The 24,177-nt window shown below is 38.2% G+C and overlaps 1 protein-coding gene across 2 annotated transcripts in view; it reads left to right on the plus strand.

Annotated features, from left to right (window-relative positions):
* The window catches only part of SEL1L2 (SEL1L2 adaptor subunit of SYVN1 ubiquitin ligase), a 110,536-nt gene that overhangs the window by 41,665 nt on the left and 44,694 nt on the right, over positions 1–24,177 (plus strand). For both annotated transcript variants that reach the window (XM_073793302.1, XM_033840053.2), the window contains exons 4-5: positions 10,677–10,779; positions 15,122–15,284. In XM_073793302.1, the coding sequence (XP_073649403.1) occupies positions 10,677–10,779; positions 15,122–15,284 (266 nt within the window). The remainder of the gene's footprint in view (positions 1–10,676; positions 10,780–15,121; positions 15,285–24,177) is intronic.

The raw sequence follows: 24,177 nt of genomic DNA on the forward strand, positions 1-24,177 counted from the left end.
CCCACCACAAGCATCATACTCAATGGTGAAAAACTGAAAGCATTTCCACTAAGATCAGGAACAAGACAAGAATGTCCAGTCTCGCCACTCTTACTCAGCATAGTTTTGGAAGTCCTGGTCAGAGCAATCGGAGAAGAAAAGGAAATAAAGGGAATACAAATTGGAAAAGAAGAAGTAAAACTGTCAGTGTTTGCAGATGGCATGATACTATGCATAGAAAATCCTAAAGATGCCACCAGAAAACCACTAGAACTAATCAATGAATTTGGTAAGGTTTCAGTATACAAAGTTAATGCACAAAAAGCTCTGGCATTCCTATACAGCAACAACAAAAAATCAAAGAGAGAAATTAAGGAAACACTCCCATTTACCATTGCAACAAAAATAATAAAATACCTAGGAATAAACCTGCCTAAGGAGGGGAAAGACTTGTACTCAGAAAACTACAAAACACTGATGAACGAAATCAAAGATGACATAAACAGATGGAGAAATATGCCATGTTCTTGGATTGGAAGAATCAGTATTGTGAAAATGACTATACTACCCAAAGCAATCTACAGATTGAATGCAATCCCTATCAAACTACCAATGGTATTCTTCACAGAATTAGGACAAAAGATTTTACAATTCGTATAGAAACACAAAAGACCCTGAATAGCCAAAGCAATCTTGAGAAAGAAAAACAGTTGGAGGAATCAGGCTCCCTGACTTCAAACTATACCTCAAAGCCACAGTAATCAAGACAGTATGGTACTGGCACAAAAACAGAAATGTAAATGAATGGTATAGGATAGAATGCCCAGAGATAAACCCACACACATATGAGCATCCAATTTATGACAAAGGAGGCAAGAACATTCAATGGAGAAAAGATAGCCTCTTCAATAAGTGGTGCTGGGAAAGTATAAACAGATTATACACAGACCATTGATTATCATTTGGATGAAGATTAACATAAGATCCCATCCCCACCTCATATACAAAAATTCCAGTTTTATTAAAGACCTAAATGTGATTATCAAAACTTCAATAATTTTAGAAGAAATTATGATATTGGCATAAGAAAGGGGTCTTAGAAAAGATAAAAATAAAACCATAATGGCAAAATTCATAAATTTGATGACCTGAAAAAATTTTAATTTGAATATATATTTATTATTATAACATAAAAAGAAGCCTAACACGCTGGAAAAAGCAACAAATATAGTCAACAAAGAATTAGTATTTGGTTATATAAAGAACACCTACAAATCAACATGAAAACCAAATAGAAAAGGAACAAAGGATACAAATAGGCAATTCTTTTTTTTTTAGATTTATTTTTTATTGAGGTAACATTGGTTTATAACATTATATAAGGGAACTGGGGACTTCCCTGGTGGTCCAGTGGTTAAGACTTCACCTTCCAATGCAGGGGATGTAGGTTCAATCCCTGGTCAGGAAGCTAAGATCCCACATGCCTCACAGCCCAAAAACCAAAACATAAAACAGAAGCAGTATTGTAACAAATTCAGTAAAGACTTTAAAAAAATGGTCCATATCCAAAAAAAACTTTAAAACATTATATAAGTTTCATATATATAGCATTATACTTCTGCTTCTGAATATACTACAGTGTGCTCACCATCAAAAATTTAGTTTCTAACCATCACCTTACAGTTGGCCCTCTTTATGCATTTTGCCCTTCCCTCCCCCACTTCCCTTCTGTTAACCACTACTCTGTTCTCTATATCTATGTGTTTGTTTTGGTTTGTTCATTTATTTTTTATTTGTTTTTTTGTTTTTCATATTCCACATATTAGTGAAATCATATGGTATTTGTCTTTCTTCATCTGACTGATTTCACTTAGCATAATACCCTCAAGGTTCATCCATGTTTCATCTTTTTTGATGATAGCTGAGTAGTATTCCATTGTGTGTGTGTGTGTGTGTATATGTGTGTGTACCGCATATATATGTATATATATGTGTGTGTATATATATATATATATATATATATATATATAAAACATCTCCTTTATCCATTCATCTATTGATGGGCACCTAAGTTGTCTCCATACCTTGGCTATTGTAAGTAATGAAGTGATGAATACAGGGGTGCACATATCTTTTCAAGTTAGTGTTTTCAAATTCTTTGGATAAATACCCAGAAGTGGAATTGCTAGATCACATGGTAGTTCCATTCTTAATTTTTTGAGGACATAGTGGCTGCACCAATTTACATTTCCAACAGTGTATAAGGTTTCCCTTTTCTTCACATCCTCACCAACATTTATTTCTTGCCTTTTTGATGATAGCCATTCTAACAGTTGTGAGGTAATAAATATCCCATTTTCCTAAAAGGTGAAAACAACCAAAGGCCGATAATTATACTTAACTTCATTAGTAATTGCAGAAACAAATTCAATAGCAAAGATTAATTATTTGACACAGATTAGCAAAACTAAAAGGTCAGATAGCCCCATGAGTGATCCAGAATGTGAAGAAACAAGAACCCTTATACATCACTAGTGAGAGCATAAGTTTTGTCCAACCTCTTTAAACAGCAATGTGGTAATATTTAGTAAAGTTTAAGATGCATATATCCCATACTTGGCACATGTACTTTTAGATAAATTCTCACACATCTGTAGAAGGAAATGTGCATGAGGATTTTCATTGTAGAATTGGTTTTGGTAACACAGAAGTGGAAAAACCTAATGTGCATGGAATGAGTAGGATAAATAATGAAGCAATGAATACATAAAGTGGATTATACATACAAAGAATTTTAACCAGACTGTTGGTGCTGTTAAAATGAATGAATGAAACTTGCTTGACTCAAGATGAATAAATCTCAAAAAGTAAAAACCTGGCTTCCCTGGTGGCGAAGTGGTTGAGAGTCTGCCTGCCAATGCAGGGGACACGGGTTCGTGCCCCGGTCCGGGAAGATCCCACATGCCGCGGAGCGGCTAGGCCCGTGAGCCATGGCCGCTGAACCTGCGCGTCCGGAGCCTGTGCTCCACAACGGGAGAGGCCACAACAGTGAGAGGCCCGCGTACCGCAAAAAAAAAAAAGTGAAAAACCTAGTTGCAAAAGTATATACAGTATGATGCTATTTATACGAAGTATAGAAATAATATTGGGTACATATATGTAGTAAAATAGCTACATAGCAACTTCAGGACAATAACCCCTCTGAAGAGGGAACAAGGAGAAAGGATGCTGGGAGGAGGCTTGGGTGTTTCTGTACATTCTGTTTCCTTAGAGTTGATACTTAAAACAAATAAGGCAAAATGTCACCATCTGTTAAACTGTGTGTGTGAGGGGGTAGGGTTATAGTGTGTTTCACTTTCTGGATTTTTTTTAATATGTTTGAAATATTTCATGGTTAATTTTTTAAGGAAAAAAATGGAAATTAGCATCACTTGACACAAATAGAATTTACAGGTGAATATACATTAAATATATTAACTATCAAAGTATTAAAGTTTGTGTGTGTACCACTTAAAATTATCTTATGTACCCTTTGGGAAACAGTGATCTAAGGTGTTACAAATTAGCAAGTGCAGCTAAGTGTCAACCCAGCCACTTTCAGCAGGCACTCTTGCCCACCCCAGAGGACATGGGTACAGCATGTCACCATCTTTCCCTTGCCCCTGCTCCCACTCATTACTGAAAGTCTTCCTATTATCCAAGACCTCCCACAAGCACTGTCTTCTTACATAATCTTGTCCAAACCAACCAGACTAGGCATTGTCAGGTATGCCTAATGATGCTCTGAATCATCAAGACCAGGTTACACCATGCTCATTATCTTCTGTTGGGGAAGGTGGAGGAATATACTGTATCCTTTTTAGACAGATTTCCATCAGAAAACAGTCAAAATAAAAAGGGATATGACTCATGTAATGGGGAAAATGATTTATATGAAACATATTTTTCAATAATGTCAGATAAATGAAGTATTACTATAAATAAACAACTTTAAAATATTTATGACAAATTACAATAAATTTATTTTTAAAATATATTTAAAATTTTTTTATTTTTTCAAATTGTTCATCATTTGATGGTAACTTTGCATTTAACACATGAGTCTGCATTTTGTGTAGCTCTAAGAAGTAGTATGAGCACAGACTCTGGAGTCAGACTGCCTAGATTTGAATCCTTGTCTACTGGGTACCAGCTATATGACCTTAGGTAGGTTACTTAACCTCTCTGTGCCTACATCACCTCATCTGTAAAATGGGAATGATATGGCGCCTTCCTTTTACAGTCAGTGAGAAAATTGCCTTGGGACCCAAGTGCTTTATAAATATTAGCTCCTATTTATAACTATAACTATAGATATATATTATTTTTGATTCTTCACTTGTTTTATAACCCATATTTCTTTCTGCTAAATTAAGAGTTTTAGATTGTGATTTGTATCTGTCAGAATCCCTCTTATTTCAAGCTTTGCTTAATACATACTTAAAGAGAAAAAAATTTTTTTTCTACTGATAATTTGTCTACCATTTCTAAGAAATACCACTGGAGGTATTGATACCTGAGGAAAATAATCTGGGGACAGAATGAATAAACTTGACTGTTGTAAATATCTGTGCTCTATTCAAGTGTATTTGAGTTGATCGCATCTTTATCTGACTAAACTCTGCTGAGTCATTCTTTCTTGGATGGAATGTTATTTTTAGAAATGGATCGTTATTCTCCCTCCTTATCTTAGATTGTATCTTTCTAGCAGACATTAAGGGCAAATGTGAAGAGCTCTTCTGATGCATTATTCAGAACATCAGAAACTGAAGTTGGTTTATATTAAAGACAATTAAAATTAGATAGATACAGTGTCTGTGGAGGCAAGATTTTCTGCAGGGCAAAGATTTTCCCATTTTATCTTTTTGTATCATTTTAATGGTGAAAGCACCTGATTTTTAGTCAGACTAAAAGATATTCATCTCCTTTAACTCTCAGTGACAAAACATTCTTTTAACTCTCAGTGATCCTTTATGTGGCTCACAACGTAACTATAATTTGAGATTCAAAATAATGAATTTATTATTCTTTTCCCTTTTATTTTTCTAGATAATTTAGATGGTATTTATATACTTAAATTTAAGTGCTAAAGTTCTAGATTTTCTGGTGAAACATACAAGAAAGTGAGGAATGCAGGCTAGGGCAAGGGAAGGAGCTGAGCAAAGATAAGAGTTTCAGAAGTTTAGGGCTTTGAAGAACGAATTGCCCTGGAGGATTGCCCCCTTCGCATAGGCAAGGGGGCTGGGCTTTTTTACTCCCACATCAATCAGCCAATGGCTATAGGCCACCAGCACCTTGGAGGGTTAAATATATATGTTGAAAGACCTTGCCTTACTTGCTGAACCTCCTTGACTCCAATCAACTTGTCTCTATTCAAACTCCAAAACAATTGTCTCTGATCAGAGCCATCCTCCTGCCACTTCTATTCTCTCTCTCTTTCGCCTACCAAACCTGCCTTCACCTTCACAATGACCTCAGTTCCCTCCTCCCTCTCCTTCTTCACCCCTCTGTCCGCGCTCCTCAGTATCACTTACTTCCGTAGCCAGCTTTGACTGCATGACCAGCCGTGACACTCAAGCTCTCATTCTTCAAGATACACTGCCCCCAGTTCATTTGCATAAACTGTTTCCTCCAAGTGGAACACCAGTTTCATCTTCTTGGCCTGACAAATTCCTACCTACGTTTTAAGAACTATCTAAAGTGCCATTTAATCTGTGAAGATTTCTTTATTTCACGAAGCCAGAGTAAGGGGCATGAAGTGGGTGGGCATTTGCTGTTTGTGGGCTTCCCATCACCCATTTTACCCTTCTCACCATCCCAATTTCCTCTGAGGAATTAGATCTTCCCCAATGGATACATTTTTATAGGAAGGTAATGAGAAGCCTTGTTTTCCCTGCTGACCCATCAGATTCATCATGGAGTCTTCCTCAACAGAGAGAGGAAGGTCCTAAAAGGATTGGATTCTAGTCCATCCCAGTAGCAATGTCTGCCTCTGCTTCCAGAGATACTTTGATTCCTGATCAACCCCATTGAGTCTATGAACCTCCTAATAAGTTTCTTTGGCTTAAGTCAATCATATTGGGTTTCTGTTGCTTACAAACAAAGAAGCCTCCTTTACTCCCACAGTGCCTTCTTATGTAGTGCCTACCATGTGGCCTTGTAATTTTTGGTAAACATGTTTGTCTCCACCAGGCTAAGACACAATATCTAGCATTGTGTCTAACACATGGTGAGTATCATCAGTTCATACCTATTAAATGAACGAGTAAACGTATGAATGACAGAGAACAAGTTGTCTCCAGCTTTCCTTCTTCTCATTAATATCTGAAACAAGCAAGTGGGCCATTTTTGTTCTAAAGATTTGCTTATAGTCATTATGAACAAGAGGATTCTGCACGAATTCCACAATGGCAAGTGACAGGAATTAAGAAATAGACTTGATTAGAGAATTTTACAACTGAAGTATGAGCAGGAGAAGGCATAGATTCCCATTTCTCCCACCATCTCACAGAAAGGTAATCTGGGTCCAAGTATTTCTGGACATATGCAAGGTCTACCTACTACACTGTACTTTGAGTACAATCATGAGAAAATGACTTTGTCAGACGTGAGCTACCTGGGCATCCAGCTGCCTGGGAAAGTCAGATGTCCAGCACCTGGAAACCTTGCGGGGCCATGGGAAATTTCAGTGCCTCTTGCTTTTCGAAGGTAGCCACTGATCTGATCAGAAACTGAGTTTGGGGCATCCTTTCTCACAGGGAGAAGGGACAGCTTGTTTTCCTTGTGATTTGGAGTTGGCATCAGTATTAGTTTGCTATGGCTGCCATAACAAAATACCATAGGCAAGGTGGCTTACACAGCAGAAATTTATTTTCTCACAGTTCTGGAGGCTGGAAGTCCATGATCAAGGTGTTTGCAGGGTTGGTTTCATTCTAAGGTTTCTTTCCTTGGCTTACAAAGGGTCACCTTCTCAATGTGTCCTTACATGATCTTTTTCTGTGCCCACATGCTCCTGGTGTTTCTTCTGCTTATAAGGACACCTGTCATATTGGATTAGGGCCCCAACCTAATGGCCTCATTTAATCACTTCTTTAAAGACCTCTTCTCCAAATACGGTTACATTCTGAGGTACTGGGGGTTGGGACTTCAATATATGAATTTTGAAGGACACAATTCAGCCCATAACAGTCCCCAAGTTAGATAGGGAGTAATGATAATAAGACTGCAGAAGTAATAAAGTATCTAGAACTCTCTACAAATTATATCTCTGACAAACACTGAAATACAAACTCATCTAGTTGGATCACTTTCCACAATTTACTGCTGCCTTAAATACTTCTCTAGCACACCTATTCGCCCTTTTATTCCTGATGCTCATCCCCACCACTTCTCAGTCACCTTAGAGCCCCTACCAGTACAAAACAGTTGGCCATTCAAAGGACTTCAGAGTCATGAAGGTCTTTTACATCAACTTCAGAATGGTCTCCTCAAATCCACAAATCATTTCCTGACTGTAATTTTCCCCAAATTTTGAATTCATTAAACCATAAAAAGAAAATCAAAGTGTTGTCAAGATAACTTTTTCTGATAATTGAGCCCTCTTGTGTTAAAGGAAACTTGTATTTTAATACATTTGGAAAACCAAAAAGAAAATTACACGTAAAGGTAAAAGGCATGGCTAGAAATCTGTAGTGGTAAATCATTTCTCATATGTATATGGATGCAGAGTCAACCTTTCAAAATTTATTCTCACTCTTTGAAAGCATGTTAATAGGAGCAATTGCTATTCCAAACACAGATGAGTAGATTTTTCCCATTATTTTTCCTCTTTAATCATAAGTATAGGTAATATACAACCCAAAGCAGAAGTTAGACACAAAACTTGTCTGGTGTTACTAAATTGATTGGATAACTTGAAGCATTCAAAATAGTTGTAAACTGGCTTTTAAGTTTGTTGTGTTTGGGTTTGTTATTTAATTTACAAAAGAAAGTGCACAACTCTGATATCTTGTCAGGAAGAAGAAAAACAAGAACCACTTTAAAAGTTCTTTGTTGTCTTGTTAATGAGGCATCAAATCCCAGAATGCCTCTCCTTTAAAGTGACTTCAGCAATCTTCAGAAAGAAAAACGGAGCTGGACGAATCAGGCTCCCAAACTTCAGACTATACTACAAAGCTACAGTGCCAGACAGTATGGTACTGGCACAAAAATAGAAATATAGATCAATGGAACAGGATAGAAAGCCCAGAGATAAACCCACGCACATATGGTCACCTTATTTTTGATAAAAGAGGCAAGAATATACAATGGAGACAAGGCAGCCTCTTCAATAAGTGGTGCTGGGAAAACTGGAGAGCTACTTGTAAAAGAATGAAATTAGAACACTCCCTAACACCATACACAAAAATAAACTCCAAATGGATTAAAGACCTAAATGTAAGGCCAGACACTATAAAAATAGTAGAGGAAAACATAGGAAGAACACTCTATGACATACATCACAGCAAGATCCTTTTTGACCCACCTCCTAGAGAAGTGGAAATAAAAACAAAAATAAACAAATGGGACCTAATGAAACTTCAAAGCTTTTGCACAGCAAAGGAAACCATAAACAAGAAGAAAAGACAACCCTCAGAATGGGAGAAAATATTTGCAAACGAAGCAACTGACAAAGGACTAACCTCCAAAATTTACAAGCAGCTCATGCAACTCAATATCAAAAAAAAAAACAACCCCAATCCAAAAATGGGCAGAAGAGCTAAATAGACATTTCTCCAAAGAAGATATACAGATAGCTGACAAACACATGAAAGAATGCTCAACATCACTAATCATTAGAGAAATGCAAATCAAAACTGCAATGAGGTATCACCTCACACCAGTCAGAATGGCCATCATCAAAAAATCTACAAACAATAAATGCTGGAGAGGGTGTGGAGAAAAGGGAACCCTCTTGCACTATTGGTGGAAATGTAAATTGATAGAGCCATTATGGAGAACAGTATGGAGGTTCCTTAAAAACCTAAAAACAGAACTCCCATATGACCCAGCAATCCCACTACTGGACATACACCCTGAGAAAACCATAATTCAAAAAGAGTCATGTACCACAATGTTCATTGCAGCTCTATTTACAATAGCCAGGACATGGAAGCAACCTAAGTGTCCATTAACAGATGAATGGATAAAGAAAATGTGGCACATATATACAATGCGATATTGCACAGCCATAAAAAGAAATGAAATTGAGTTATTTATAGTGAGTTGGATGGACCTAGAGTCTGTCGTACAGAGTGAAGTAAGTCAGAAAGAGAAAATCAAATATTGTATGCTAACACATATATATGGAATCCAAAAATTAAAAAAGGTTCTGAAAAACCTAGGGGCAGGACGGGAATAAAGACACAGACATAGAGAATGGACTTGAGGACACAGGGAGGGGGAAGGGTAAGCTGGGACAAAAGTGAGAGAGTGGCATGGACTTATATATACTACCAAACATAAAATAGCTAGCTAGTGGGAAGCAGCCACATAGCACAGGGAGATTAGCTTGGTGCTTTGTGACCACCTAGAGGGGTGGGAGGGAGACACAAGAGGAAGGAGATATGGAGACATATGTATAGCTGATTCACTTTGTTATAAAGCAGAAACTAACAAACCATTGTAAAGCAATTATACTCCAATAACGATGTTAAAAAAAATAATAAAATAAAATGACTTCAGATGTGGTTCACCTAATCAGAGGTTTCAGTGAGTGTCATAATGGACTTCAAGAGGCACTGTGATACTATGGAGGGGTGTGTGTGTGTGTGTGTGCGTGCGTGTGCGTGTGTGTGTATGTGTTGGGGTGGGGGCTCTAAAGCAGACTCTCCTTCTAACCAGCTTTCCCCATCTGTAAACTGGTGATACGTTTTGAAAATTGTGAATTGTTATATAAATGTTTTAAAATATTATTATTGTAGCAGGTAAATTCCTGTTTCCTTATTTTCCTTAAATGCTATAAAATTTACTCTGAGTCTCCATCACAAGGCAAATTATTATTGATACTCTCTCTGTGTGTCTTCTCCAAGGTCCAAAGTGTGTCTTGGCACACGTACTCTGCCCTCTTATTCCTGATGCTCATCCCCAACAGTTCTCAGGCTAGAAAGGTCTGAGAAAGGTTCTGGGGAGGAGGGGGGAGCCTTGGGCAGAGCAAAATTTTCAGGGAGATTCTCTCTTCCAATCCTAGGTACACAATGGTCATCTTGGAGATGCCCATTGCTCATGAAATTTTAAGGTTCAAACAAGGGATCTGAGAGCTGAGAGCCTGGTGTCTAAGATCCAACCTGTAGAATACACCAGGCAACCCCTTCCCTTAGAGGCCTTGCTTCTTGTCTTCTGCTTACAGGACTTTGTACCCTCTTCCCACACCGGGAACACCTCTCTCCCTCCTACCATCAGAAACATCTGTCTGTCTCCTCTACCCTCCAAGACCTTTCACAAAAGAGAGGAAGAGAGTACTTTTGTAGGCAGCTTCTACCATCTGACCAAAGGTGAGGTGATCTTGAAATGCAGAAGTTAGAAAATGAGAGAGAACCCCAAATTAATATTCCAGCACATTATTTTTAAAATATAAAACACAAAAATAATGCTATTTGTCCTTGTTTGTCCATATACAGTAAAAAAGCAAACAAAGAAAATTTTCACAGATGAAGGAGACCGGCTTTTTAAGATGGGCATCAAGATCCTCCAGCAGTCTAAAAGCCGAAAACAAAAAGCAGAGTAAGTCCATCCAGCTACTTAAGCCAAGTTCAATTTCCAGGTTGAGAAAAAGGAACAATCCAAAATCTAATTTGTCATTAAAAGCTTACTGGTATAACAAGTAAGCTTATTTGTCTGTAAGCTTTTGTTTTTAAAAGGATCAAATGGTGTTTAAAGAATCCTACAAATTATCCAGCCTACAAATGGAAGGACTATGTGTGAAATTGCGGTCCCTACACATTAAATGAAAGGCAGAATGAAGGCACTGATCTGAGCATTCAGGCAAAAATATTCTGTTTTGGCTTTAATTGATTCAAATGAAATAAAACATGTATTATTTGAATTAGAGAAGTTATTGTTTTAGAATGCTTTATTCTGCCTAACAGCATTTGTACATCACTTTATGGTTTTCAGAGCACTTTCGTGCATGAGACGTCATTTTATCCCCAGAACAGACTTATGAGTTAAGAAGGGTTTCATTTTTCCCCCTTTAAAAAGTTGAGAACAGAGATTCAAGGATGTTAGAGTGAAGTGATCACAAATGCACAGCTGGGAGGTGACCAAGCTGTGGCCACATGGTCTCACACCATGTCCATTGTTTCTCTTTTCACTTATCTATTTTGTCTAAATGGGAGGCAGAAATATCTTCTCCCCCCAGGAGAGGGGCACAACTTGAGGTCCTATCAACTCTCTAGTTAAAACCTTGGGATCACACTCTGGCTCTGTCATTACTGGTGTGATCCTGAGCAAGTTACTTAACTGCTTCGTGCCCTGGATAATGCAATCAAGCTCTTAGAACAGTGTCCTTAGTAATAAGGAGATAAGTGTTTGCTATTTTTATCTCTAGTCCTCTAAATGGTAAGTGGAAGGTGTGGAAGAGAAGAAGGCAAGTGTGTCTTGAACCATAATAGAAAGAATGGACTCTGAGCCCTCGACAAGGAGACTTCTTTTGTTTTCACACAAATTAGGCATACTAGCCCTACGGGAAGCATCCCAGAGCTGTGGTAACCAGCCCGAGGCAGGCAGGCGCAGAGTCCATGAATTCTTTCTGAAAACTCAAAGACTTTGAGAAGAGCGTAAGAGTGTAGAGGATGAGGGTGGGGGTGGGGCACTCAACTGTGAACCTGGTTATAAAAACATCACAACGTCCATTTTTCAAGGTCCTTCTTTGTGTTAATGTTGTAGGCATTTATGTGTGGGATATTACTCATTGCTCACGATGATACTGTAAGACATAAATTATTATCCCTAAATTATGGAGGAGGAAATGGAAGGTCAAAAAGATTCTGATTTTTCCAAAGTGACAAGAAGAAGGAAGTAAGGGATTTGGTCCTCTCTCTAGGGAAAGTTAAATTAGAAGCTCTTTATAAGAGCAAAGGAAACCATTCTTAGCAAAACTCAAGGCTCATGCTGAGCATTCCTGGGGGCTCTCATGATGAGGATGGAGTTAAATCAGACCCCAGGCTACAATCCAGCCTGATGGGGAAGTCAGCTCACTCAGGTGCCAATGAGTATATGAGTAAGGATAGGATTTCTCAAGCTGGCCAGGCTAGATGAGAGAACAATGGGAAGGGCTGTTCCCTGAGATTTCAGACTAGCTCTGCCTATAACCTGTGAACCCAAGATGAGGGGCTCCATCAAGTCCAAGGAAAGCCTAGATTCAGCCTGATGGGACAAAACCACTCTTAGAAGGTTCTGCTTAACCTTCATGCGTGCCTTCCTTTCTGGCTTCAAGGATGGGGAGAAAACCCAGCCCTTCAGTGCAGGACCATCCAGTAGTGCAGGAACCTTCATGCCTACCTGGTGTCATTCAATCTCAGGTTATTCTTTCCCAGTCTATCCTGCTCCAGTCCTTGCCCAAGAATCCGAGAAGAACAGCTTATTTCTGTAGCAGCATAGATACATGAGAGGGTACATGAATCTGAGTCTCCTGACCCTTCAGCATGTGTAGCAGTGGAGACCTGAAACCAAATATGTTCATAACAAAAGACCCTAGGAGTTTATGGGCAAGATGGGTGAAATTCCTTCAGTTTTCAGGATAGTCTGCTCTCCACTGAAGCCAGTTACATCTAATACAGCCATCTTTAAGATTCTGGTCACACCAAAGAGGAATCATACCCCTCCTATTCATCTTCTACCCTACCCCCTCCTTGCTTCACCGCTTCTCAGATGAGGGTAGCAGGAGTTAGAGGGGCTAGTAGAATTTTTGGCTCATCCACACCCACATCTTGGTCTAATTCATTTATTCAGTCTCTTCATATATAGGAAAGGAAAACTGTTGAACAAGTCAGTGCTGTTGGAAGTACAGATGTTAAGCAAGCATATGTCAGGGAAACACAAACTTGTCTGAAGGAGTCAAGAAACCTCTATGACATCCCAGGTTAACTGTCATTAAGAATTACTCCCCATCAGTGAAGAAGCTGTGAAGATAAGCTGCTGCCCCACACCAAGTTTCTGATGTGTCCTAGAGATACATTTAGCCTCCTCCTTCCCAGCACCCAACCGAGCATCCAATGCCAGATCCTTTACAGACAATCCGGATACCTAACTGAACTTTCTTTTGGAGATCTGCCCCTGCAGCCCAGTTTCTCCTACTTTTTCACTCTTGGGGATTGCAGTCCAGATCTTAATCCCACAAACTTTACCAACACCTTTCTCCTGCCCTTGGTCCTGCTTCTGGTATTCCATATATCACCTTGGACTTTCCTGACAGGGGACCCCTCCCTCAGAATCAAAGACACCTAGAGGGGTTGGTTTTGCAAACTTTTGCTGCCCCCTGAGACCAGTGACTGGATATATTGCTGGCCCCTGTAGCCCATCTCAGGTTTCTCTGCCCTGGACCATGTCGGTGCCCTTCTAGTCCCAGCAGACTATGTGGTTGCAGCAGCAAGCCATGCAACAGAAGAGCTCCCAGGAGTCTGTATCCTGTTGCCATGCCCATCCCCTGATGCCAGACATTTGAATTCATTGACCTTTGAAACCTTCTATTTTATTATTTGCCTTCTGGTCCCCAGAACCTCCGCTTGCTTTGACCATGGCTAATTTCTTGCTTGACCTCCTGGCTTCTTTTTGTCCCACTGGGGTCTACTCTCTGTTTGCCATCCAGGACCCTAATGCGTACCTGGATGTCACTCATCCTGGCCTTTTTGGCTCCAGCTTTTGACCAAGAGCAGCTTATTCTAGCAACAGCATGGGTAGGGGTATATAAAGCTGAGTCTCCTGATCCTTCTGAATTGGCAGCTGTGGTAGATTTGTGTGTTTGTTCCGGTATTTGAGTCAAGGTCACAGGCTTGACTGATCTTACTGCTACCAAAAAGGAAGTTAGAAGAGTAAAAATAAATCCCCAAAGCACTCTCTATCTCCAACACAAGTTTTGACCTTGCAAGTCTCTCCATCATTACTTGCTACACAGATCAGGTCCAGGTGACTTCTGACTAGGACTCATAAAATGCGCTGTGAGGCAATCCTCTGGCATCTGTATTGGTAATCACTAAACTTTACGTGATTTACCCACTAATTATAGGAGAAAAAGTACCATGCTATAAAACTTTAGAATCTATGCAATAGTCCTAGTAATAATAATAGCTAAATTTATTGAGTGCTTACTCTGTATCAGGCAGTATGCCAGGCATTTCACATGGATTATCTCATTGAATCTTCCCAGCAACCCTATGAAGTAAGTGCTTTTATTATCCCCATTCCATAGATGAGAGAGGCACAGAGAAGTCAAGTAACTTGCCCAAAGCTCTCAAACTAAATTAGTGGTAGAGCCAGGATTTGAACCCAGGCATTCAGACTCTAGAGCCCTAAAAACCATTAAGGTTTTGTTTGGTTATTGTTTTCCCACACAGTCTGTCTTTGCTGTGCTGAATAATATGTTCTGTTTTAGAAATTTATCTTGGAATATAAAGGAACAGTTCTCATGATAGTAACTTCCAAGATGACATTCCAGTTTTGATTATTTTTAATTGATTTTGATTATATTGTTATGTATTTCAGAGTTCATTTTATAAATCAAATACTCATAATTAATGGGAGTTGCCGTGGGAGAGTTCACTATTTTAAGACAAGTGCCCCAATTTTTCACTTTTCTTGGTCTATAAGCTTGAAGCATGATATAGCCTCAATATTTCTACTTTTCAGCAGCTTCATTATTTGTCAGATATATTTGAAATTGTAATCTTAGTCTGACCTAGGGCTGAAAAAAATCTACTGGTCTAGAAATGTAATGGACTTTAGCCAAACTGTATTGTTAGTAGCAACATCAACCAGGTCCTACTTGTTAGAGAGAAGCAGTATGAAGGAGGGAGCAACAATTTTCATTTTTGATAATCACACTTCTAACTTCGTATTCTTCAAACAGGGCCTACAAACTCTTTGCTAAAGCGTCTGACATGGGAAACTTGAAAGCTATGGAGAAAATGGCTGATGCTTTGCTATTTGGAAATTTTGGCATGCAAAACATAACAGCAGCTATCCAATTATACGAGTCCTTGGCTAAAGAAGGATCATATAAAGCCCAAAACGTGAGTTTTGAAAGAAAATTAAACTTTAAATAGCTATGTCCTGAAATAATTATAGGCAAATAACATGTGAGAGGAGTTGAGCCTCTACTGCATGAGCCCAGGCCTAGGAAAGTTACTGTAATGCGCTGAGTATAATGTTCCGTCAGGGCAAGAACGAGCAGGAGCCCGGGGCAAATTCTTCTAGCTCTTGAGTGACTTTCAGGAATGGAGCAGAGCTGCTCTCTAATCCACCTTCCCACCATCCATGTCCATGTGTGTGTTTCGAAACAATGTGAGAACTCTGAACCCCTAACATAGTTAAATTTTATATAAAATATATTCACCTATGCAAAGAAATATGGAACTAAATCTCCTACCTTAGGATGCCTGGTTTTTACACTTCAAGTATTTTATAAGCTATATATATTTCCTTTTCTATTTTAATATGTGTATTTCACTTTATTCCAAGAATAACATAAGCATTTCATAGAAAATCTGGAAAACAGGAAAAAAAAAAAAAAAGCCCTTCACAAGCCAACCATCCTGACTCAACTACTGTTAGGACTGCTTTGTATTTCTGTTTGGCGTCTTCCTCTGTGCATCTTTCTTTTAAAAATATCATCATAATCACATGTATTATGATTATGATGTATCATTTTGTTTCTGGCTGCTTTCACTTAATGCTATAGCAAAAGTATGTTTTCATGTTGCTGGTCGCGCTTTTTTTTTTTTAGATGTTGGGGGTAGGAGTTTTAGTAATTTATTTATTTATTTTTGCTGTGTTGGGTCTTTGTTTCAGTGCAAGGGCTTTCTCTAGTTGTGGCAAGCGGGGGCCACTCTTCATTGCAGGGCGTGGGCCTCTCACTATCGTGGCCTCTCTTGTTGCGGAGCACAAGCTCCAGACACGCAGGCTCAGTAGTTGTGGCTCACGGGCCTAGTTGCTCCGCAGCATGTGGGATCTTCCCAGACCAGGGCTCGAACCCGTGTCCCCTGCATTAGCAGGCAGATTCTCAACCACTGCGCCACCAAGGAAGCCCTTTGCTGGTCTTCTTAATGAAAACATTTCTTTCTGATCACAAAAGAAATTTATGCTGATTACAAGAAAAACCGGCGAATTCAGAAATTATGAGGAAGACACTAAAAGTTGTCTAAAATCTTTTCCCATAGATCATTTTTGTTTCCATCCAGTAAAGTGTAGAAGCTAAGCTTTGGAGTCAGACAGATCTAAGTTCAAATGCACTCTACCACTTACTTATTTGATAACTACTTAACAAAACCCTTTCCCCTTCTTCTGCATGAGAATTTGACCTTTGGTTCACTCTCTACTTCTGTTTCCCTGGTAATATGATAGGAGTGAAATGTTAACTATGTTTCTAGATAGTATTGCTTATTGTTGAAATGACCTCTACTTGGTAAACTACCTTTGGACTGGGAGAAACTGTCATGAACTATAAATACCTGATGGTGGTGATGATTCTTACCGGGATCCTGGACACTATGCCTATGGAGTTGTTACAGGGGGAATATGAGGCTTTTATGTCAGGTTGCCTGTTGCACCACCCAATGTGCAACAGGGGATCTCATCCCCTTGTGTCTGAGTCAGCTGAGGGACCAAAGATGAGGGCTGCTGGAGGACTATGTGACCTGCTGCAAGGACTCCCACGGAAAGGAGGCCTGATGCTGCCCTGCTGGCAAACTGTGATTCCTGTGCTACATCTACCTGAAGAAACTGGTGGCATGTGTAGCCTGTGGGAGTCTTGTGAGTCTGCATATTTATTTGAACCAGAAGTTGGACAAGAGGAACTCTAATGGGTGGGATAACCTCTCTAACTTTCACCTGTAGAGTTAGGATAATGCTAAAACACCAGGTTCTATGTCTATCTGGTTCACTGCTATATCTCTAAAAATTTAGTGCAGTGCCTGGGACAAAGAATATTAGTTGAATGCTGAATTAATTCATGATGAATGAATTAATGGAGTTGTGAGGATTAAAATAATGTGTGAAGGCACTTAATTCCATACCTGGAACTTTATAATCATTCATCATAAAAGATATAAATGCAATTATTACTCTTACTATTATTCTTCCAGAATTTTTCCTATAAGTATGTAGAAAATTTTTTACAAAAATGAGACATACTTTAATTGCTGTTTCTTAATCTGCTCTTTACTCACTTAATAATACATCAGAGATATCTTTCCCTGTGAATATATCCCATATTTGGTTAATCAAAAATATAAAGTTCCAAAACAGACCAAATGTTACCATCATGACCACCACAACAAATAATGTCACCTAATTCCTTTCTAAACTAGTGAATATGTGCTTTTTCTGTTAGTGGGTATATTAATTAATTAATTAAGTCAACAGTTGTTTCTTGGACACTTACTATGTACCACAGATAATCCTGTTGATGGGGAGAAAAAGATCAATAGGCCAAAGTCCTTATGGGCCAATCTGAAATATAAACAAATATATAAATATATTTATATAAATATGTTTATATAAATATAAACAAAAATATAAACAAATAATTTCAGCATAATTTAGGTGGACTAGAATTAAGGTGTGTATAAAGTGCACAGAAAAGGGTCTGACTGGTTTTGCCTGAGGCAGGTAGGGAAGGCTACAAGGAAGAAGCGACATTTGCTCCCAGTCTAGAATATTGGATACAGGCAACATGAAGGATTTGTCTATATTTGAATAAAGTATTTGATGCAAGGGTCAAAGTACTATTTTCAGAAAAAAAAATTCCAAATTAACATAATTGATACATAAAACATATGGATTTTAAAGCTGAAGTCAGAGTTTCACTCCACATACTCTAGTTAGAATTGTTCTATCGCATGGCCCCAGACCTCCTGTCTATTTATGTGTGTTTGGTCTCAAGAGGACAAGAAGACAAAATGTGGGTGAGGACAGACTTATCACCTGAAAGGCTGACATTGACCTGATATGCAAAATTCAGCCACACTGTTTATTGAAATGCTACAACAGTGGTTGGAAAAAGTCTCTGCCCCAAGCTCCTCTTATGCTCTTCCTGACAACCTGAACACCCGTATTCTTCACTTGGACTTCCCCCTCCTCCCTTCAGCTCCCCGTGATCTTCCAGCCAAAGTGTTATCTGGATGGACAGGGAGCTTACAGGACCCTGTTCCAGTGCTACAGCTGGATTCTATTCTGAAATTAACTATCATCCCTGTCATCACTATAGGAAAATCTGTTTCTGATAGAAAGTCCTCTTGCAGTTGAATTATCTCCTGATACAAAGAACAATTAAAGATATTCCATGGTACAAACAATGCTTTGTTTGATGGCTGGTTGCTGCGACAAGGCTGGCCACGTGCCATATTGATCACAGCTCTTTAACAGGACTGGCCAGGTGACCACCTTTCTTCTCAGGCTGTTTGTGCCAGCCTGATACAGGAATCCAGCTGCACTGGTAGGAAATATTGCTGGGAACTGCAAGGACAATGTAGCAACAGAAATGTGGCTGAACAAGCTGAAATGTATACTGAGAATGATAATGAAAGAGAGTGAGAGAGATAGACATAAAGATAGAGAGAAAATGAGAATGAAGACACCTATCTCTGGGGGAAAAGGGTAAGAACAATCGGAAATACTGAAATGTTATAGATGGGAGAAGCCTGGAGTGCCAGAGGGCTAGTAGAGACCTGATTTAACAAAGAAAACAAAAAAGATATGAACTCATATTCATGCAGGCATTGAGGGGGTGGGGGAAGAAATGCAGTTTCAGGCTATGTATAAAAGGAAAGCTGGATGGAGGAAAAGAGGCATACTTATTTCTTTTCATGCACCTTGAATGGTTCATCACAAAAAATCCAAATAAACTAAAAGAAATCCTGATAAGGGCAATAAAAACAAATAAGATTGTGAACAGACTCCATTGAATTGATTTGCAAAGAATCTGTACCTTCCAAATAATGAAAACTATTCACTAATGGTGTAGTCTTCATGAAAATGGTGAAAATTGAGGAAAGAACAAACAAAAAAAAGCCATATTTTAGAGGATGTCATAAGATATTGTAGTATACCAGCTGGAGGTAGATAAATTATATATTTTTTATTTCTCTGATCCTCATTTAAGGAAGGAGAGATTCAGAATCAGAAAGACTCATTCTTTTCTTGATACTGATGAACTGTTTCAACAGAAAATTTGTCTGTTAATTTGCCAAATAAGAAGGTAGGGTTTAAACCTCATTTGCTTTGAGAATCAAGAAATGGATCATAAATGGCTAACTAATAAGAACCTGCTGTATAAAAGAATAAATAAAATAAAATTTAAAAATTAAAAAAAAAAGGATCATTCACATTGTATCACCTTAAAATTAACTTAATCACTGTAATGATTATTAGCACTGTGCTACTACTGAAAAAAATCATTTTTAGTATCAAATACTCGCTTTGATAATTCTAGGATTACCTGTGTAGAGCATTTCTTTTTGACGTTAATCATCTTTTTGTATTAAGGGTGCAAAAAGGATCTGAGTTTTCCATCAGGGTTGATTCACACTTCTGTTTGGCATGCAATTTGAGCTAAAAGTAATGACTACAGATGCTTTCAAGCCCCGTACAACAATTATAATAATTAAATGCTTAATTTTTTTCTCTTTTAATAATTCCTTATATAAAGAGAAAAAGGAGGAGCATTTAATTTTTAAGTTGTTATTATGGAACCTGAGTAATTTGCTTTGAAATATACTAAAATATCCTGCACACTTAACTCTTTCCACTCAAATCCCAGTGACTATAACACAGCACAATGGGTGAGTTCAGGGTCTTATAAACAAATTTAATTTGCAGAGCTTGACATTTTAAAACCACTGAAAGTATCATTGATGTCATCACTATAGTGTAGCTTCTCTTCAAACCACAGCATTTTTTTTCTGGATTAAGATTTAATCATTCTAGGGCTTCCCTGGTGGCACAGTGGTTAAGAATCCGCCTGCCAATGCAGGGGACACGGGTTCGAGCCCTGGTCCGGGAAGGTCCCACATGCTGCAGAGCAACTAAGCCCATGCGCCACAACTACTGAGCCTGCACTCTAGAGCCTGCGAGCCACAACTACTGAGCCCGCATGCCACAACTACTGAAGCCCACGCACCTAGAGCCCGTGCTCTGCAACAAGAGAAGCCACCGCAATGAGAAGCCCACGCACGGCAACAAAGAGTAGCTCCCGCTCGCCGCAACTAGAGAAAAGCCCGTGTGTATCAACAAAGACCCAACACAGCCAAAAATAAAATTAATTAAAAAAAAGATTTAATCATTCTATAATCCATTTCATTTCACCTCAGCCTTATCTCAGAAAAAACCAAAGACCAAAAACTGACTACTGTAAAGCTGTTAGTTAACAATGCCTAAGTGTAAAGAAACAGGACAGCCCTGACTATAATTGGCATATTTACTACATGACAGCCCATAACATCTTTTGTCTTCCTGCCTGCCATGCTTTAAGCGTGGGGGGAAAAAAAAAAAAAAAAGTTAAGCCCTCCAGAGAATTAATTCAAGATCATCCATTGTTATTTTTCTGCTAAAGAGAGAGGAAGCATTCTCTTTGAGTTGATTTATTTGAGGCTGGGAAAATCATGGTTTTAGCCCTTTATAGAATGAGTTTTATACAGAGAAAGCTCTCCATCCCAATCACAGGATGGAAATTAACTCCCACACAATCCACTACACAACTTCACGACCTCACAATCTTCTCCAAGAGAATCAGGCCAAAAAGTGTGGTAGGCTCTGCACAAAATGATACACTGTTGGTGAAAGCATCTTATAATACAAGCTCAACTGAATAGAACATATCTTCATTTTCTTATATAAAGGTCAGTATATTTGTATATTATCAAAGTTTCTACATAAACAAGATTCTAAATGGAGCAGAATCAAAAATTGCTAAGAGTTGCAAGAAAAATAAATTATTTAGCCAATAATATTGGCTAAAGGTATTTTTACAAGGAGCCAATTTAGCCATTTAAAATATAACTACAAGGGTTAGAGGAGTACCAGGATTCCACTTTCCATTTGTAATAACAGCCTTCATGATCAACTTTCCTGAAAAGGGAGCCTTTGAGACTAAAGAGGAATTGGCAGAATCTTAGATATTTTTTTAGTTTATGGATTAAGTAGATTACAAATTATAAACCACATGTTAGAGCTATTATGCTTTTAAGAACTGAACTCTGCAGTCAATTCCCTAGTTTAAAAAGTAAGATTGTTCTTTATCCTTGAAATTTTAATAAAAAGTTTAAGAAATTATTCATTTTCTGTTTTGATGGAATTATCAGACCTTGTTGTATCTTGACTTTAGGGAGACATTTAACAAAGTCTTGCATCATGTTCTCATGAGCTAGATGAAAAAGTAGAAACGTGGGCTTTGATAATGGTAAATAAAAAGTATAGACTAATAGGTTGATGCCAAGGTGAAAGCAAGTCTGGTAATCTGCCTCAGGACGCTGCCTATGACCCTGTGCTCTTCAAATATTCCATCAGCTATTAAGCTGAATGGCTAATACAAAATTGTTTTTAATTTGAAGCATAGAAAGAAAGGCATATTACCCATGATTTGCATAAGAGTGTAGAATGAACTTGTAAAAATGGTGATAGGAATAATAAAGCTACAAATGAGTAGCAACTTGAAAATATTAGGAACACCAAAACAGACTATTACAATTATGTTCTGACAAAAAATAGTGTTATGACTCTATTGAGAAGAGGAAGAAGGAGAAAAAATAAAGTGATGTAGATGACCTAAATCATCATCTATCATCTAGCAAATCTATAGCTAATGTGCAGAATACATAAATTAACAGCAAGTAGTAGCAACTTATCAGGAGTCCTAATGGTGGTAATTATTAGAAGAAAACAACTAAAATAATTAAAAGTGGTTATCTCTGAGTAGACAAATAAGGAGTAGCCTAGAAAGGAGCAGGACATTGATATTTGTATTTTAAGCCCTCAGAAATATTGGAATTTTAATTTTTAATACATATACATCTCTTAATTTGATAACAAATATATAAAAAGTTAAATTTAGATATTAACTCTCCCCCCCAAAAGGAATTATGCTTAACAACAGAAGTCCTCTCCCACTGAAAAGAAAGCAGAATCTTTGGAAAATGTCAAATTCTGGGTATGGGGCAAGAAATATACAAGATGATGTTGAAACATCTTATCCTACTTGATGGCAAGGACACTGTAAGAAAATACTAGGATTGAGAATTCCCTGGTGGTCCAGTGATTAAGACTTGGCACTTTCACTGCGGTGGCCTGGATTCAATCCCTGGTCCGGCAGCTCAAACAAGCATGAATTACTAAAGATGGAACAATTGAGCACGAAGATGAATAATGACCACAATGGACTGAAATTACCTCAAATGTACTTAAATCCATTAGTTCATAATGATACTTAGAAACAACACTCTTTTTTTTTTAACTTATTTATTTATTTTTTTTATATTTATTTTTGGCTGTGTTGGGTCTTCGTTTCTGTGCGAGGGCTTTCTCCACTTGCGGCAAGCAGGGGCCACTCTTCATCGTGGTGCGCGGGCCTCTCACTACCGCGGCCTCTCTTGTTGCGGAGCACAGGCTCCAGACGCGCAGGCTCAGTAGTTGTGGCTCACGGGTCTAGTTGCTCCACGGCATGTGGGATCCTCCTGGACTAGGGCTCGAGCCCGTGTCCCCTGCATTGACAGGCATATTCTCAACCACTGCGCCACCAGGGAAGCCCGGAACAACACTCTTTAATCACTTTGGAGGATGTTAGAGAACCAACTCTCATTATTTTGAAAACTGATAAACAGACAGGTTCAAACATTTATTGACTATTCTTCACAAACTATATCTCAGAATATAGGAGACCAAAGAAAGTTTTTCTTTATAAAATTATTCCAGCTAATAAATAAGGAAGGAAAGACAGAATTAGAATGGTATCTTTTTGCCACCCCTAATAAGTCAATGGACCTATGCAGTGGTCATTACTGGCTGCTAACATCACAAAGTAGAGACAAGAAACTATATACCTCCTGATGGAAATACATAACACTTCCTATGAGACAGTCTTGCCAAACACATTACACCTAAGTTTGATCAAGCCTCTAAATCTGACTGCCAGCCTGTAGAAAATACAGTATTGTGATCAACAAAATCCAGGCTAAGTATAACTCTATAGGAGAAGTGACTGGTTTTTTCAACAACAACGAAAAATTACAAGGAGAAAAGAGATGGATAAGAAACTTAGATATTAAAAAAGACTTGAGACTTCCCACTCAGTTGCAATGTATTGGCCATATCTGGATCCCAATTCAAACAAACCGTTAAAAAAAGAAAAGAAAAAGTTAAAAGAAAAATAAAGAACATTTATAAGGCAGTTGGGTAGGTATAGACACTGACTAATGATATTAACAAATTTATATTAATGTTTTCAGTGAATAATGATATTATGATTTTGTTTTTTAAAGGTTCTTTCTTTTAGAGGCACATACTGAAATATTTACAGATGAAATATATATTGTCCAAGATTTACTTCAAAATAAGCTGGATGGCCAGAGAAAATCAGTGTGGATATCAGTGAAGGCAGATTGGGCAAATTGACAATGGATAATGGTTGGGTGATGGATCATGGGTTTTTTATATTACTTTATTTACTTTTTCATATTCGAAGAATACACAGATGGAATAGGTGTTAGACTTGAAGATTAATAACTAAGAGGAAGTGGAATATCTCCACACCCTTCTGGTTTTTGTTGAGCAGTATGGCATTTTCCCCCCAAAATGGCCACAGTAATATTTCCAGTCCACATGCTATTTCAGACCCCTAATCAACATCATCAAAAAGTAGAGTCTACTTTCCATTTGCTTGTATGCAGGTGGGCTTGTGGCTACTTCAAACAATAG

This window comes from Tursiops truncatus, chromosome 15 (assembly GCF_011762595.2).
Source record: "Tursiops truncatus isolate mTurTru1 chromosome 15, mTurTru1.mat.Y, whole genome shotgun sequence".
In the NCBI taxonomy this organism is placed as follows: Eukaryota; Metazoa; Chordata; class Mammalia; order Artiodactyla; family Delphinidae; genus Tursiops; species Tursiops truncatus.